This window comes from Canis lupus, chromosome 1 (assembly GCF_048164855.1).
Source record: "Canis lupus baileyi chromosome 1, mCanLup2.hap1, whole genome shotgun sequence".
Classification (NCBI taxonomy): Eukaryota; Metazoa; Chordata; class Mammalia; order Carnivora; family Canidae; genus Canis; species Canis lupus.
Genome location: NC_132838.1, coordinates 106,467,219 through 106,485,905, shown reverse-complemented (window position 1 = coordinate 106,485,905; position 18,687 = coordinate 106,467,219). Strand labels below are relative to the sequence as shown.

At 46.6% G+C, this 18,687-nt stretch overlaps 1 protein-coding gene and 1 pseudogene across 2 annotated transcripts in view; one reads left to right on the top strand and one right to left on the bottom strand.

Moving 5' to 3' along the window:
• LOC140601236 (arginine esterase) overlaps positions 1–18,593 on the top strand; it is a 25,656-nt gene extending 7,063 nt beyond the window's left edge. The window contains exons 1-5 of one of the 2 annotated variants that reach the window (XM_072769944.1): positions 15,250–15,407; positions 15,606–15,765; positions 16,861–17,144; positions 17,330–17,466; positions 18,390–18,593. In XM_072769944.1, coding sequence (XP_072626045.1) covers positions 15,362–15,407; positions 15,606–15,765; positions 16,861–17,144; positions 17,330–17,466; positions 18,390–18,545 — 783 coding nt within the window. In that variant the 5' untranslated portion in view covers positions 15,250–15,361 and the 3' untranslated portion in view covers positions 18,546–18,593. Of the gene's footprint in view, positions 1–15,249; positions 15,408–15,605; positions 15,766–16,860; positions 17,145–17,329; positions 17,467–18,389 lie in introns of those variants that run through there. The other variant, XM_072769934.1, reaches the window with a different exon arrangement.
• LOC140601219 (tubulin beta chain-like) lies at positions 8,732–10,169 on the bottom strand (annotated as a pseudogene).
• Positions 18,594–18,687: the final 94 nt, after the last annotated feature.

The window sequence follows — 18,687 nt, the reverse complement described above, 5'->3', positions numbered from 1 at the left end:
ACGTGGAGGTCATGGTGGAGGCTGATGCCTGACTCAGCCCACTCGGCTTTGGGGCATTGCACTTGTGCAGATTCTGCTTGTTCAGGGGCACCTGCCGGGAGGCTTGCAGGCGAGTGTTTACCTGCAAGCGGAGTGAGAAGACAGAAAAGATCAACCCAGAGGGTAGCCTGGAGCCTCTGGCCCTTTGGCAGTGTGGAGATCACTAGACCCTGGAGCCACTGTCCCAGCCTCTGCCTCTCAGCCTCCGTAGAGTTCTAAGCCACACACGGTGGCTCTAGCTGCAGGGTCAGACCCACTGTCTTCTTCCCCTCTCTAACCCAGAAATCCAGAACCCTTTCTTTTACTGCTCACAAGATCCAAGAGTGAGTGCAAGCCCTCCTGTCCTCTTTCCCTCAGGTCCCCAATCCTAGAGTGTTGGCATCCTAGCCGCACTCCTTTGGGACACAGGATTTTTTCATACCTTAATGGCAGTGGGCTGCAGACAGCACCCTGGAAAATAAGGAGCACTGTGGGTAAAGTGTCCAGGTGCATCATGCCTTCCTGATATAATATCTTGTTTTACTAGGAATTGTTTTAGGTGCTGGAGATACAACCAGAAATAATATTCCATGGCATTATTTGACCATCAGGTTGATATTGACCTTCAAATAAATATTTTTAAATATTTATTTATTTGAGAGAGATTGAGGGTGGGGGTGGAGAGAACAGAAGCATGGGGAGCTGCAGGCAGAGGCAGAGGGAAAAGCAGGTTCCCCGCTGAGCAAGGAGCCTGATGTGGAGCTTGATTCCAGGACCTTGAGATCATGACCTGAGCTGAAGGCAGATGCTCAAACCACTGAGCCACCCAGGTGCCTTCACCTTCAAATATTTCTAAAGAATCAATAATGAAAACCAAATTTTGATCAACTATGGTAGAGGAAGGATGGAATAATTTCTCTCTCCTCCAGAAAATACTACGGAACTGTTTGATCTCAGGCAGAGGTAATCAAAGAGTATAGAAACAGAAAGTGTAGGGAAGACACAATATAGAGGCCTTCCTACCAATTAACGAAAATATTGTGCATTTTCTGCATTTTGTGATGAATTTAAACCTGTCATTTGTTGTTACTCTTTTTTCCATGTAGATCTGCAATTTATATTTTGTATTTCTTTTGTCATGAGAATAATCAGGTTCATATCTAAGTTTACACTGGTAATCTTGTATTCTTTTATTGTTATTATTATATTAATATTTATATTTATATTTAGGGGATACTCTCTGACCATTCAGACTCTCTCCTTCTCTCTCTTCTTCCCTCCTTCTCCCCATCCTCTTCCCTCCTCTTTCCTCTTTCTCTCTCTTTCTTTCTCTGGGTTCCTCTCTGTCTCTCTGCCTTTCTGTCTGTTCCCTTCTTTCCTCTGTCTCCCTCCCTCTGCCTAGCTCTGTCTGTTGCAGTCAGAGCTCCTCTGAGTCTCCCTCTCTCTCTTTCTGCCTCTTTGTCTGTAACTCTTCTTCTGTCTGCCTCTGTCTCTGATTTTCCACCCATGACTCCATCCCTTTGCATGTTAACATACCTGCCTTACCTACACACTTTACCATGCCCTGGCACCAATAGGAGAGGCTGACAAAGAGCCCCGGGATTTGGTGGTAAGGAGGGGCCAGGCCCTGAGATCCTGCTAGTTTTCATACCTGGAAGGCAAAAGTCAATATTGAGGGAGGCAGTAACCCTGGGGAGCAAGGCAGAGAGGCAGAGTGCAGAAGGAGGAAGTTGAGAATCAGTTGATGGGTCAGAGTATCAACATCTAGAGGCAGGAGCTGGGTGCTAGAAACTACAAGAGTCTGGAGCCAGAAACTTGGCACCAAGGATCTTGGGTTTGAAACCTGGATTCTGGAGTTTGGAACCTCAGGTCTGGAGTTCAGGATCTGGGCCCAGAGTCCAAGTGTGGGAACTTGATTCTGGAATTTGTTATTGGAATCTAAAATCAGAAAATAGGGGTGCCTGGGTGGCTTAGTCAGTTAAATGTGTGCCTTTGGCTCAGGTCATGATCTCAGGGTCATGGGATTGAGCCCATGTGTGCTCAGTAGGGAGCCTGCTTCTCCCTCTCCCTCTGCCTGCTACTCCACTTGCTTGTGCTCTTTCTCTCTCTCATTCTCTGTCAAATAAATAAATAAAAATCTCTAAAAAAATTAGGAAATAGGAGTGAAGGGGTGTCTGGCTGGCTCAGTCAGAAAAGCATGTGACCCTTGATCTCGGGATCCTAAGTTTGAGTTTCACATTAGGTGTACAGATTACTTAAATAAATAAAACTTTTTAAAAAAGGAAAAGAAAATAGGACTATGAAAATGAACTCTACTCTCCAGAGGCTGGGATCTGAGCCTTGGACCTGAAATCCGGATTCCAGAGCAGCAATTCTCAAAGTACAGTTTGTGGAACTCTGAAGGGGCTCATGAGACTGTTACATGGGGTCTTATGAGGTCAAAAACGGGTTTCTTTCTTTCTCTCTTTTTTCTTTTCTTCTTTTTTTTTTTAAAGTAGGCTACACACCCAGCATCGAGCCCAATGAGGGGCTTGAATGAGAGATATAGTCATATCTGTAGCAGACTATCTCTAGACTATCTCTGAGATGAAGACCTGAGCTGAGATCAAGAGTCAGACTTTAACCAACTAAGCCATCTGGGCACCCCAAAAAACAAATTTTATATTAATCCCAACACATTATTTACCTTTCTCACTCTGACTCTTACAAGTGCACAGTGAATTTTCTGGAGCCTACATGACATGCGATATCACAGCAAATTAAATGCAGGTAGATGGGGAAATCAGTCTGGCTGCTTTCTGTTGAGCCACACATTAAAGAGACTTGCAAAAATGTAAGCCACTGGAGAACCTGGGTGGCTCAGTTGGTCATGATCCCAAAGTCCTGGGATTGAGCCCTGTGTGTGTGTGTGTACGGTCCCTGATCAATGGGAAGTCTGCTTCTCCCTCAGCCTCTGCCCCTCCCCCTGCTTGTGCTCTCTCTCCCTCTCTGTAGCTCACTCACTCTCTCTAAAATAAATAAGTAAAATTTAATAAAAAGTAAAACATTGTCATCTTTCCAATAGTTTTTTTTGTCTCAGAAAATAGTTATTTTTCATTAAAATATGTTATTTATATTAACATGTATCTATAATTGTTGTCTTAAAATGAACCAATGGATAAATATTTTGAAGATGTCTCAGTTTTAATTCCTAATATGATCAATATTGATAGATAGAATCCATATAACCAAAAAATTATTGAAGGTACTCAATAAAATTTTAATAATTTTTTAAGTGTGTAAAGGTATCCTAAGATGAAAATCTTTGGAAACCTCATTCTAGCGGTTTACCTGAAGTCTAGAGTGTGAAGAGTATAAGACCCAGAGCATGGATTCTGTCTCTGATTTTCCACCCATGACTCCATCCCTTTGCATGTTAACATACCTGCCTTACCTACACACTTTACCATGCCCTGGCACCAATAGGAGAGGCTGACAAAGAGCCCTGTAGAGGGCTCTACCTACCTACCTTTGGAGGTAGAGTCTGAGGTTTGCCTTCAGTGATGTGGGGCTGGATTCTGGAACACAGATCTGACATGCTGGGCCTGCGCTATGGGGCTTGTTACCTGCCTGCAATTCTGGAATCTCTGGCCTTAAAGGATGTGGAATATGGAGTCTGTGGTCTGAATTCTCATATCTCCAGCAGACTATCTCTAGTCTGTGTTTTGCTTTCGAGAGCCTGTAATCAGAAGCGTGGTATCTACAGTTCCAAGGCACAATCCCGAGGTATGGGGTCACAGATCTGAGTCTAGAATCATGAAGTCTTGAATTCTGGGTTTGGGACCTAGAAGACTGAATTCTGGATTGGGGAGTATGGATTATGGGGACTGGTATGGGAATATGTATTTCAGAATCTATGAAATTCAGAAATCTGGGTTTCAGCTCTACTTTGACCATGATGTATCGATTTAAAACACACGGTTGGATTTGATTAGCTTATATTTGTTTAATATTTTTCTCATGTATATACAAATTGAAATTAGCCTATAGTTTTCTTATACTGTCATTATTCAGACTTCAAAAAATAAACTGAGCTTCAAAAATAAATTGCACCTTCTTGCTTTTTTCCTTCTTTCAAAAGGAACTTGTCTAAGACAAGAATGGTCTGTTCCTTGAGAGTTTGATAACAAGATTTCTCAGGTTATTATTTAAATATCTTAAATGATTATTATCCTTTCAAATTTCATGTTTAACATAGTATATGCAGCATTTTACATTTCTCCAGAAATGTAGAAATTTGCAATTGCTTGGATATATTTGTTTTACTGTTCTTTTATTAGAAAGAACTGTTATAATTTATTTACCCTTTTATTTCCACATTTAAAATTTAATGTTCTTTTGTCTCTATTGTTTTTATTATTCATCTTTTAAAAACATTTTAAAAGATTTTATTCACTTATTTGAGAAAGAGGGAGAGAGAGAGAGAGAGAGAGAGAGAAAGCGAGCTTGAGTAGGGGAAGGAGCAGAGGGAGAAGCAGACTGCCCAATGAGCAGGGAGTCGAGGGGCTGGATCCCAGAATCCTGATTTCATGACCTGAGCCAAAGGCAGACACTTGACTGACTGAGCCACTCAGGCGCCCTAGCTCAATCTTTTTTATGCCTGTGCTTGAAAGTCTTCTGCAACTTCTTATTCCTCAGGCTTCTATCTAAGGCCCTCCAAACTCTGTCTACTGCCTGCCCACAAACCATTATTTTTCATTAATTATCTTTCCCTACTCCCAGTCTTCCTTTTATTTGAAAAACCCTTACCCAGTTTTGACTAGCAGCTCCTGGGGACAGTGACTGCCTTGTTCATGGCTCAGTTTATTGGTGGTTATGATGAAGGAGCGGAGGCAAGCTGAGGACAAAGCACAAGCTGACACCCTGCAACCCCCCCACCTCAGGTCCTGTCCTTGTGCTTTAATGAAACCACCATTTTGCACCAAAGTCATCTCAAGAATTCTTTCTTGGTCATTGGCTCCGGACCTCACCCCATCAAATCTCACCTATATTCCAAAACTACATCAGTTATACTTTCTCCACAGATAGTTGCCAAAGACTAAATGTCAACTTACTCAACTTCTTCTCATTTTTTTCAAGCCCCAACTCAAAAGATACCACTTCGAAGAAGACTACTCTGATTCCTTTATCTGGAACTAACTTCTGCCTCCCAACTCTGTAATCCATTGCTCCTTGTGTTACACTTTCTACCCAACCCCCCTCCCCTTTCTGATAATCTCTACTCGCTCACCTTCAAGAGCATGGGAGAATAGAGAGGCATTCCCACTTTTTCCCATCAAAAAATCGCCAGCTAATCTGATGTCTGCCCTGAATATTTTCCTTTTCTCCTTTGACAAATGACACTGTGCCCCTTTTCCTACAAAAATTTACTCTTTCTGCTTATGTTCTGGAAACTACCCTCTTTTTCTTAAGATTTTGCTCTCTCTCTCTCATATGTCATTTTAATGTTAATTCATCAATCTCTCTCTTTATAGCATAATTAAAAAATATTTTTAGTAGCCTTTATTTTTTAGAACAGTTATAGATTCTCAGCAAAATTGAGTGGAAGGCACAGAGATTTCCCATACACCCCCTACCTCCACACATGTACTACCTCTCCCTTTATTAACTTCCTGCACCATAAAGGAACATTTATTACAATCAACAAGCTTATGTTGACACATCATTATCACCCAAAGTCCACAGTTTATGTCAGGGTTCATTCTTGATTTTGTACATCCTATGGATTTTGACTTTGGATTCACATTAGTTCATTTTGTCCCACAAGACCCACAGGGGTGAGCAGAGCAACCCAGTGGATTCTGTGCACACAGTGGTTTGTGCCACAGCCGGGAAACCTGAGTTTACAAATCCTCAACCTTATAAGGGACTGCTAGCAAACTTCCCTGACCTTCATCCTGGTCTTTATTATCTTTATTATCTGGACCACAAACATATTTGCTCTGGAGGAACATATTATACTTTCTATTTTGACCGCAAACAAATCTGTTGTAAAGAAGGCATTATCTTCATTATCTAGGACAGTAAGAAAACCTATTCTGAAGGCAATAACTATCTTGCAAGGCTGCCTGCTATACAAACATCCTCTAAAAGACAGTCTAAAAAAATAGTGTTAATGCCTTTGCTGAGAAGACATGCAGAAACATAAAAGGCCCATGGAGAATTGTCTCTCAGCACTGTTCAGCCTCAGGACAACCACCAGACACCCACATCATTTTATTATTATTATTTTTAGATTTTATTTATTTATTCATGAGAGACACAGTGAGAGGCAGAGACATAGGCAGAGGGAGAAGCAGGATCCCTGCAGGGAGCCTGATGTGGGACTCGATCCCAGGATTACGACCTGAGCTGAAGGCAGACGTTCAAACACTGAGCCACCCAGGTGACCCGCATTCCATTATTAAATACTATCTAACCCACCCTGGATCCGCCTGCCTAACCAGGATTCTCAGTCTCATTTCTGACTATGTCAGAGATTTGGTCTGACCATATTTGAACACAGACACTGGAACTGAGATGCTTTCCCCCACACGTTGAGCACACTGCCAAACTGGGGAGGAGGGAAAGGCTCAGGATCCTGAAGTGGTGTGGCTGGGGATGAGAAGTTCTGGGTTTGAGTGGGCAAGGATCCCAGACTTCTGGGTTCTAAAGGAGGATGAGGTTGGAGGTCAAAGTCCTGGATGAAGAGGAGTATGGTTTCCCTAGGCTTAGACCCCTGAGGGATGAAGGAGGAGACTGGAAAGGGCTCATTTCTGATGTACTCATGTGGGAATGGCCTAGGGTATTTAAGAATCCTCTCTCCTGAGGAAGGAAGATCTGGAACCTGGCAGTTGAGTTTTGGGTGTGTGTGGCTTAAGACTCCTTGGTCCCATGGGAGCTGGAACCATTGGCTCCGGGGTTGGAAGAAAGGTAATGAGATTCCCAAAGGGTCAAGAGACCAAAAGTTGCCTACTCTTTGAACTTCCCATCTACTCTCACTTCACTTGCAAGTAGATACCCACCTGCATGCTCAGGCCCATGATGATGCGCTTGGGTGAGCACATTCTGTGAGTACTCGGTGGCCCAGCACAACTGTGGTCAGCATCCCACATCCTCCAGCAAAGGTGTTACTAACAAGCATGTAGCCACCACCATGATGTCATGTTCCTGCTACTAGCCTCACCTGTGCACCTCTCCAGTCACATGCCTGCCATGGCATGGCTCATATATGCCCCTTTGTGTGCATGGGAATTTAGGGGGCCAAAGGTTGTCATGTGCTTGAGAATGGCCAGATTTGGGCCATCTAGGAAGTCTCAAGCACTTCTGGATAGAGTGGATAAGGGCCTGATCTTATGAGTCTGCTCCAAGTCCACGTCCTTCCCAGTGAGTCTACCAGATATGCTGCCTTGTACCAACTTCAGCATTATCTCAGCCACATCTCGTAACAAAGACATCCAGGGCAACTGATGATCACACCAGGGTGACGTGCATGTGTGGAACCACAGACTCTTGGAGACACAGACTCCCATGAAGTCAGAGCAGAGAGTGGACCATGGTGGGGAGGGGAAGAGGGATATGGAAGGTTTTAAGAGTTGGGATGCAACTGGGTTTGGCTTTCGTTGGCCAGAGAAAATGCTATGTATAAGTTTGGAGATGAAATATGACAACCTCTTAGAATGGGCGGTGAGGCTGAAGTTGAGTTAGATATGGAGATAAATTTGTGCTTGGATTGGGTTTGGGAATGACAGTGTTGGGTGGTTTAAGAATGGCATGGGTTAGACTGGGTTTGGAAATGGGTTTGGTTTGCTGTTAGATGGAAAACATGTGAGCATTGAATTGGGAATGGGGATAGGTTTGATTTAGAATGTGAAAAGCATGGAGCAAATGGAGGGTATTATGCTGAGTGAAGTAAGTCAGTCGGAGAAGGACAAACATTATATGTTCTCATTCATTTGGGGAATATAAATAATAGTGAAAGGGAATATAAGGGAAGGGAGAAGAAATGTGTGGGAAATATCAGAAAGGGAGACAGAACGTAAAGACTGCTAACTCTGGGAAACGAACTAGGGGTGGTAGAAGGGGAGGAGGGCGGGGGGTGGGAGTGAATGGGTGACAGGCACTGGGGGTTATTCTGTATGTTAGTAAATTGAACACCAATAAAAAATTAAAAAAAAAAAGAAAAGCATGGAGATAAATTTGAAGTGTGTTGACTGTGACAATAGGTATGGGTTTGATTTGGTTTTAAATAGAGGAAGATGTGGGGATTGGGTTGAGTTAGGTTAAGTTGGGTTGTGTTTGAGATAGGTCAGGTACAGTTGGATTGGATGCTGTTAGATTGGGTTGGGTTGTGTGTGGTGTGATGTGATTGGATTGTGTTATATTCGATTGGGTTTAGTTGAGTCAATTTAAGTTCGGTTGGGTTGAGTTGAGTTAGGTTGGGGACTGTGTTGGATTAGGTTGGACTGGGTTAAGTTGCATTTGTTTTCGTTTGGTTGGGTCTTTTTTTTTTCAACAAATGATAAATATTTATTGAGCATCTATTATGTGCCAGGCACTGTTGTTCTAGGAGCCCCTCCTCCAAAAAAAGGGAAAAAAAAAACCCAAGACAGGCAGAGAATGCGAATTCTGAGGGAGAGGACAGGGGCAGCTGAGGAAGAGGAAATGGAGAAGCCTGAGGTGATGGTGCTCTGCCTTAAGCCTCCTCTTCGGCCTCCTCACTGAAATCCTCTTCTTCTGTGGTGACATCCTGGTACTGCTGATACTCAGAGACAAGGTCGTTCATGTTGCTTTCAGCTTCGGTGAACTCCATCTCGTCCGTGCCTTCACCTGTGTACCAGTGGAGGAAGGCCTTGCGCCGGAACATGACTGTGAACTGCTCTGAGATGCGCTTGAAGAGCTCCTGGATGGACGTGCTATTTCCAATGAAGGTGACTGCCATCTTGAGGCCACAGGGCAGAGATATTGACATTATTGGGGATCCATTCCATGAAGTAGCTATTCTTTTTTTTTTTTTCTAGTAGCTACTATTCTTGTTTTGCACGTTGAGCATCTGCTAGTCTACCTCCTTTATGGACATCCGCCCACGGAAGACAGAAACCACAGTGAGGTAATGGCCATGGCGGGGGTCACAGGCAGCCATCATGTTCTTGGCATCAAAGACCTGCTGGGTGAGTTCAGGCACAGTGAGGGCCCGATACTGCTGGCTTCCACTGCTGGTCAGAGGTGCAAAGCCAGGCATGAAGAAGTGGAGACACGGGAAGGGCACCATGTTGACTGCCAGCTCGCGGAGGTCAGCATTGAGCTGATCAGGGAAGCGGAGGCAGGTGGTGACACCGATTATGGTGGCTGAAACAAGGTGGTTGAGGTCCCTGTAGGTTGGCGTGGTCAGCTTGAGGGTGCGGAAACATCTGTCGTACAGATGCAATAGGTCTCATCTGTGTTCTCTACCAACTGATGGACAGAATGGGTGGCATTGTAGGGCTCGACCACCATGTCAGACACTTTGGGAGAGGGAACCCCACTGAAGGTGTTCATGATGCGGTCAGGGTACTCTTTTCGGATCTTGCTGATGAGCAGCGTGTCCATGCTGGAGCCCATGCCCCCGCCCAGTGAGTGGGTCAGCTGGAAGCCCTGCGGGCAGTCACAGCTCTCAGCTTCCTTCCACACCACATCCAGGACTGAGTTCACTAGCTCAGCCCCCTCTGTGTAGTGGCCCTTGGCCCAGTTGTTGCCAGCCCCAGACTGCCCCAAACAAGGTTGTCTGGTCTGAATATCTGCCCAAAAGGACCTGAGCGAACAGAGTCCAGGGTCCCGGGTTCTAGATCCACCAAGATAGCACGAGGTATGTATTTGCCACCTGTAGCTTCATTGTAGTACATGGAGATGTGATCCAGCTGCAGGTTGCTGTAACCGTGGTAGGTTCCAGTGGGATCGATGCCGTGTTCATTTTCATTGCTGATGACCTCCCAGAACTTGGCACCGATCTGGTTACCACACTGACCGGCCTGGATGTGCACGATTTCCCTCATTGTTAAAATTTATTTTAATTCATTTTGCTTCCCTCAAAGGTGTGTATTGGGCAGAAAGTGAGATGAGATTTTTTCCTATACTGCTATTCACAGGCTGGAAGGATGGGATGTGTCCAGAGGCTGGGGCAACAAGGTCCGAGCACAGAGACAGGAACGTACTCGGTTGGGTCTGGTATTTATTTATTTATTTATTTATTTATTTATTATTTATTTATTTATTTATTTATTTATTTATTTGGGTCTGGTTTTGATTAAGATTGAGAACAGGGATTAGGATGGTTTAGAGGACTCTGGATCCAGTGGGTTCTCACACAAAAGGAGGCAAACCTCCCTTCATGGTAGGATTTCAGGAAACCCTTGATCTCTGTGAGGGGGAGGTCAGTCTGACCCACTATGGCTTAATATATACCTCTATCCAGTCCTTATGGTCTTAAATTGTGGTTATTTGAGTTCACTTATATTTCTCTCACTATACTGGAATTTCTCTGATTTCTCACATAGAAAAAAAAGGGAAGATTTTTTTTTTTTTATCAAATTCTTAAGATGTAGCTGGAGGTGGACCTATGTTAACTGCTCTGGTTACTGAATAGCTGAAATAACCAACTTCTTGGAAATATATGGAATCTTACAGGGTTAATAATGGATGCTGCAAGGTTCTCATTCCTGATTCACTTCTTAAACCTCAAAAGTGTGGTGATTTCCAATACCACTTAATCTTGAATTGCCTGAACTTGGTTCATGAGATCTAAATAGCTCATTGGGGAGAGGGCATTGGATTTTGTGCGAGGATGTTCTTGACTTGGAAGAGCACATCAACAGGGATCATTCCTGGAGCATCAAATGCATAGATCTGGAGAACAAGAAGTGGGGGTCATTGGAACCTCACATTATTTGAAGGACATTGGATTTTGAAATGCTGAATAGCTAAAATAAGTAGTTTTGGGAGACTCCTGGATTTTCGTGGTTAAGGGATCCAAATCCCTAAGCATGTGGACCTCTGGGACTATAGGATTTTATTATGGAAGGGAAAGTAGATTTGGGGAAATAGATTATGGGTGTGAGAGTGCCAGATTCAGGGAGTTCTGAATGCTACAGCTTTGATTTCAAGGACTTGAGATGCTGAGGTGCTGGCAGCTTGGCTCGTAGTCTCCTAGGCCAATGGTGCTGATATTTCAGAATACCCTAAGTCCTGGGGTGCAAAGAACTCACTTGGAGTTTAGGCATTTGAATCTTTGTATTGAGGGTCAGTTGTTGTCCAGTCTTCTTTTCCTGTTTACCCTGGGCCTCTCCTCTCTGACTCTGTCCCCTATATCAAGATTCCATGAGTTACAGGCCCTCCCCCATCTGCCCTCATTTCCTGGGAACGCATCCAGGGTGATCTAGTACGTATAGAACAACATGTATTTACTCTCCTGCCCCTTCCACAGCTCTGCGGGTGAGAGGAGGTTGTTCAACTTCCAGCAGCAAATGCAGGGCTTTGGCCACCATCTGGGTGCCAGTGGGGCAAGGGTGGGGCTTTGGGGGGCTGAGGCTTTAAAATCCTTCTCAGAGAGGCTCCCCAGCTCTAAGCTCACTCCCTGCCTCCTTCTGGACACTTCTGTCACCATGTGGTTCCTGGTTCTGTGCCTTGCCCTATTCCTGGCTAGAACTGGTCAGACATAAGGATGGGGGACGCAGAACGGGGAGTGGGCTGTGACTTTCATGCTGCACTCACTTCTTCATAAGTTCTTTCCCTCCCATCCAACACCCTAGCCTATGCCACTTCAATTCATAGTCCACCCCAGAACAGGGTACCAAGCTCTCTTCTATCTCTCCTAGCCCTTCCTCATTGTCACATTCCCCACAGTCCTCACTCCCACTCTAGGTCCCTGCTCTCTTCCAGGAACCCTCAGAACTTTCTACTCTTCCTAGCTAATGCTCTGCTCCTAGTCCCTTTACCAAGAGGACAGATCCTGAGTCATCTCTGTTTCTGTGGAGCTAGAAGTCTTCTGAGGATCTTCTCCAATGTCATTGGTTCCCTGGACCTTGATCATTGATTTGCCTCTTAAGCTGCTAAATCCTATCACAAACATGCAGAACCCCCCAACATAATGGCCAATTCTTCCACAGAACTGATATTCTAAATCTGCATTCTTTACACAATTTTTAAAGCTTAACCCAGTACCTAACCATTTCCTCAGCTTGGGAGCCCTCTTCTATGAGGCTTCATCTCCCAGCCTCAGGCTTTCTTACATGGGGCTCTTATCAGTGCTTTGGGAAATGCTTATTCTCATAGAATCCACACTTCCACCATCTTCTTTCCCTCAGTCAAAGATGCCAAATATCCCAACACAATCAACCCCCATAACTGGAGCCTACTCCAGATGCCATCTTGTTATCTCCTGGCCTGATGTCTGGAGTGAGCTCTGTCTCAGCATGACGTTTTCTCATCCAAGACCACCCAACAGTCCACAATCCTAAGGATGGCTCCAGAATTCCAGAACCTTCCATACCTCTTGCCTATCTCTCTAGACCCTTAGCTCTGCTTCCTTGCCTCCAAGTCCCTCCAACCCTATAGAACAGCTCCATCTCTTAGTCCAGACCCTCCCAGATCCACTCTCTAAAAAAAACATTTTAGAAATAAAATGTTAAAAAGAAAGAGCGGAGAGTTGATGTATCCAAGAGGTAGGACATATTTTTTGACATATGGTATATTTCTAATTTGGGAGCTGAAATAAATAGTTCCTGGTGGTCTTTACCATTTTATGTTTCTCCTGAAATAAACTTTTATAGCAATAGGGCTGAGATTTCTGAAATCTAAACCTAGAGTCTTACCCTATGAGTGGCTGAATTACAAAGCAACATGAATTCCCAGTCATCTGGGTGTCTGCTGCTAAGATGAAGGCATGATTGGGAATGAAGAGCATCCGGAAGTCAGAAAGGAGACATATGGGAAGACCCTGATGAAAGGGAGGATAATGTGGAGAGGGTCCAAATAGAGATGTGGTCTGAGCTAGGGACTAGGGGATGGAGAAGATCCAGGGAGCAAGTGTGATGTGGCTGGTGTCTGAAAGTCTATGAGGCACCTGGGGTCTGTCAGGGTACCTCAGGGAATGGTGTACTCTCCCAAGAGGGACAGCACAAGAGGAAGACCATGTTGGGCAGGGGGAGGGACCCAAGTAGTGAAAAAAGTTTTTAAAGCAGAAGATGTGACAAATTTGTGTCTGGAGGGAGCCATGGGGAGAAGGGTCTCGCGTCTCCACTGTTTACAGCTCCCCCCCAAAGTTCATCTCAGTCCTGGTCTGTCCTCCACCATGTGGTTGCACCCAGCAGGTCCCTCTGCCCACCCCCAGCTCCATCTGGCCAGGTGTTGCCTCAGTGCCTAGCTGTTTGTCAAGAACTCTGAAGAGTCTTAAGATTTCACAGACTTGCAAACAAATGTTAGGAGACCAGCTTCATGGGTACTGGCAGAAGACACCAGATCCTGGGTCGGGGCAGAATTTTACTATTCATGGTGCAGCAGGGGGCATGGGCTTGATATTCATATCAGTTCACCTGGTTCCCCAAGTCCCATGAGGGTGATCAGAGGATGATAGGTGGACTCTGTGCACACAGTGGTTTGTGCCACACTTTAGGACCTGAGCTTAGGAATCCTTAATCCTATAAGAGGGCTGCTGGCAAATCTGCCTGAAGTTTGTCCCTGATGGAGATATTATCTTTACAACTCTGAGTTGCAAACAAAATTGCTCTGGAGGGACATATTATACTTACTGTCCTTGGCAGTAAACAGATATTATCTTTTATTAAATCATGGACAGCAAACAAAGGCTTCTCTAAGGGAGATACCATCTTGAAAGTCTGCATGAAGGCCAAACAATCTTGACAGACAGTCCAGAGTGAAAATTTTAATTCCTTTGCTCTGTAGACAGGTGACACCCATGGAGAACTTCTCCCCACATGAGTTGGTTCTCACCCTCTATCTTTCCCTGCCAGAAAGGGAAAGGGAACATTACTCTCTTTTCCTCACGTTCTTCATCCACTACATCTGTATGCTCAGATGCTCACCATCCCCAGACACTTGCCAGACTTCCAGGCCCACTTCCCAACAACAGGGGGAATAATATGGCCGTTTGGTCTGTGTGATCCATGTCAAATCCTGCCCTAGTGTTGTCACCTCTGTGTGTTTGTGTGTGCATGCATGTGTGTTTATGTGGTTTTTACCTTGAGGGGATATAGCTATGTTTTCCAGTATAGAGGTTCACAGTCCTTTACCTTGAAAACTCCTTGTTTGGTACTTGTGCATAGTGCAGCTCTGTGTGTGTGTGTTTGTGTGTGTGTGCGTGTGTGTGCATGTGTGTGTGTCTGTCAAGTGTGCAAGGCCCTACTTGTGTCCTAATGCCTGTACGTGGGAACTTTGGCATCATATGTAAAACAGAACAAGAGACCTTGAACATCAATCATCTGACTTGGGGGCTGGTGTAGAGATGGATAAATATGTCCTGCCTGTATCTTCAGCTATGTCTCTGTCATCTTCAATGCCCAGCCCTGTGTTCAGGTACTGCCCTGGAGTCTGATCCACTGGGTCCACACGGGAATGCTTGGTCTCTGGGTTTGTGCCTGCCACCATGTGGGTTAATCCAGCTTTGACCTTGACCATGTGGACCTGGATCTGCATAGATGTCTGACTGTGGCCATATTTGTGTTCACAACATGAATATTCACAAGTATGTTCCCCTAGTAGGGGAACTAGTTCTTGCACCTGAAAGTGCGGGAACCAGGGAGTTCTGGAAGTCAGCTCTTATTTCAGAGATGTGGGAAGTTGGGGAACACAAGCATCTTGGCTCAGAGAGGTGCGGAGATCAGAGAGCTTCAGGGACATAGTGCAAGTATTTGGGGGTCTAATGGGCTTTGGAGTACAAGATCTCTCTTGGGGTGTAGGCATTAGAAGCTTTGTGATAGGCATCATGATTCTCCAGAGCTGCTGATTCTGTCATTCTGGGGCCTCCCCTCCCTGCCCCTGTCATCAAGAGCAAGGCAACAGGGCTATAGGTCCTGTCCCATTTGGCCTCAGACCTTGAAATATATCCAGCATGATCAAGGACCTAGGACAACAGGTGTTTGCTTTTTCATCCCTCCAATAGCCCTGGGGGTGGGGGCTGTCCACACCCAGAAGCAGGGCCAGGCCTTGGCCAGCTTCTGGGTGGCAGCAGAGCAGGGGCGGGGCCCTGGGGGTGTATGTAGGCTTTTAAAGGCTCCCCAGGGTTGCTCTCCAGCTCCTAGCTCACTGTCTGCCAGCTCCCAGCACTCCTGTCACCATGTGGTTCCTGGCCCTGTGCCTGGCAATGTCCCTGGGGTGGACTGGTGAGTAGAGTGGATCTGAGAGAGGGAGAGGGGCCCTGACTCTCACGGTGCTCTGACCACCCTCCCCTGCCTCCACAAGACCATCTCCTCCCGCCATCAGGCAGCCTATTCCTCCAGCCCACGGTCAGGCCAGGCAGGGTACCAGGCTCCATTCCCACTGCCACCTCCTACCTGGCCTGACCCAGCAACCCTCTGCAGGTGCCGAACCCCACTTCCAGCCCCGGATCATAGGAGGCAGGGAATGTTTGAAGAATTCTCAGCCCTGGCAGGTGGCTGTGTACCATAATGGTGAATTTGCTTGTGGGGGTGTCCTGGTACACCCAGAGTGGGTGCTCACAGCTGCCCACTGTGCAAACAGGTGAGTATGGACAGAGGGTGTGGTGGGGTTTCTGTGCTCCACAGGAATCAGCAATTGGGCACTGCCTGGGTTTGCTTCAAGGGCGGTACTGAGGGAAAGAAAGATGGTCTTGGTCTGGAGATCATGGAGAGTGGCAGGGACAACCCAGGGAAGACCTGCCAGGACAGCATGTGTCTCTGTCTCCCCTTATAACTGTCTTCCTGTGTCTCCCCGCCCTGTGTCTGTGTCTCTCAGTACCTGGCTCTGTCATGTATCTGACTGTGATTTATCTCTATCTCCCTCTCTTCCCTGTCTTGGTGTCTGTGTGTGTCCCTGTGTGTGTCCTCCTCTGGGTCCCTCTGCTGCATCCCTGTCACTGTATGTCTCACCCTCCATCTCTCTGCCCCATCTATCTCCTTGGGTCTCTGCCCCATCTATCTCCTTGGGTCTCTGCCCCACACCCTCTGCCCCATTGCTGCCTAGCACCCCCCAGGATGGGAGTGAGGGGGACCCCCAGAGAAGAGGAAGGGACTCTCCTGCCGTGTTTGTGTGTGTGTGTGTGTAGGGGGGCTCTCAGGTGCCCCGCCCCTCCCTCCCAGAAAGGATGCCTTGCAGGGGGACACATGAAAGGGCTGGTTTCAGCTGGTGCCTGGTGGTGGTTCCAGAGGAAGGAGGAGGAGGAAGGGGAAGAGGAAGGTAGGCGGGAGGCTGAATGTCCAGGGAGGGAGGGGGACACAGACCTTTGGCTGGGGGCCAGGCCACCCACTGCAGGGGAGCTAACCCCACAGCCCCTGCTGCAGCTGAATGGGTCCCAGGCTCCCTCCTCTGCTCTGTCATCCCTCCCTTCTCTCTCTCAGGTTGCCCCTACACAAACACTGCCTGTAGTCTTCACTCTCTTCCTTTGTGCTCTTTTTCACTCTCCCCTTCATTGACTCATGCTTTGACCTTGTCATGTCCTTCATCTCTCACTCATCTTTTCTTCATAGCTCTTTATCTTCCTGTCTGTCTCTCTATGGCCGTTTCTCTCTGTCTTCAGGACCCTCCCTCATGCTCCATGGCCATTTATCCCTACCTTTCTCTTCTCTCCTCATTCCTGGGTGTTCCCTCTCTCCCCAGTAATTGTGAGGTCTGGCTGGGTCGCCACAACCTGTCGGAGTCGGAAGATGAAGGCCAGTTAGTCCAAGTCAGAAAAAGCTTCATACATCCACTCTACAAAACGAAGGTCCCTAGAGCCGTCATCCGTCCAGGGGAAGATAGAAGCCATGACCTCATGCTGCTGCACCTGGAAGAGCCCGCCAAGATAACAAAAGCTGTGAGGGTGATGGACCTGCCCAAAAAGGAACCTCCATTGGGGAGTACCTGCTATGTCTCTGGATGGGGCAGCACTGATCCAGAAACGAGTATGCTGGGGCTAGACCATATATCCTGGAGCCCAAACTTGGGTGTAGGGAGGAGGGTGCTGAGGACCTGGACTTCTGGGCCTGAGAGAGGAGGGGGCTGGGGCCTGGGCTCCTGGGTCTGAGGGAGGAGGGCTGAGGAGCCACCTGGGGCTCTGGCCACAGACCTTTTTCTCTCTGGCTTGTAGTTTTTCACCCAGGGAGTCTCCAGTGTGTGGACCTCAAACTCCTGTCCAATAATCAATGTGCAAAAGTATACACTCAAAAGGTGACAAAGTTCATGCTGTGTGCTGGTGTCTTGGAGGGTAAAAAAGATACCTGCAAGGTGAGCCAGGTTTGCTTGCTTGCTTGCTTGCTTGCTTTTAAAGATTTTATTTAGGGACATTGGGGTGGCTTAGTGGTTGAGCATCTGCCTTCAGCTCAGGGCGTGGTCCTGGGGTCAGGGATCGAGTCCCGCATCAGGCATCCTGCAGGGAGCCTGCTTCTCCCTCTGCCTATGTCTGCCTCTCTCTCTCTCTCTCTCTCTCTCTCATGAATAAATAAGTAAATAATTTTTTAAGGACTTTTATTTATTTATTCATAAGAGACACACACACACAGAGGCAGAGACACAGGCAGAGGAAGAAGCAGGCTTCCCACAGGGAGCCTGATGTGGGACTCGATTCCAGGATATCAGGATCATGACCTGATCCAAAGGTAGATGCTCAACCACTGAGCCAACCAGGTGCCCCAATGAGCCAATCTTTCACTTCAAGGCCTTGAGGGGAAAGAAAGGAGATGACTATGGTTAATGCTGGAACCTGAATGCTGTTTTATCCCCCTCCTTGTGACTTCTTCAATATACGGTGTTGACCTTATTCTTTTCTTGCTTACCCCTCTTCCAGGGCTCCCTAGGGCCCTAGGGGGAGTGCCTACTCAGAAAAAAAAACTCTGGGAGAGTTAATATCTGAGATGAGCTGTGATGGTGGGAGGTCCCTTAAATGGTCCTGCTCCTCCCTGCTGACCCATCTGTAGGGACTGTCCTTCTGGACTCTGAAGTGCCATGTCTAGTAGCCAGGACTTGAGACACTCTCCTCTGTGTTGGAATTTCCACCTACCTTGTGGGGAGAGGACTCAGGCAATTGCTTCTTTCCCCATCACCGCTATTGCCGTGTGAGATACGCAAGTCCAGGTTTGACAGCTTGGGTTCCCCAGGCAGAATTAGGGCTGGCCTTCCTCACCCTCTGTCTCTATCTCTTTCACTTGCAGGGTGACTCAGGAGGCCCTCTGATATGTGATGGTGAATTGGTAGGTATCACATCATGGGGGGCTACTCCATGTGGCAAGCCTCAAATGCCATCCTTGTATACCAGGGTGATGCCTCATCTGATGTGGATCAAGGACACCATGAAAGCCAACACCTGAATGTCCCTTTCCTACTCTCTACTCCTAGTAAAATTGAGTATACATCAAGTTGTGGAATCATCTGGTCTTTCTGGATACAGGGTACCTGGAAGTTCAGGACCCACCTGGAGGAAGCTAAACTACCCCTGTCTTTCCAACCTGT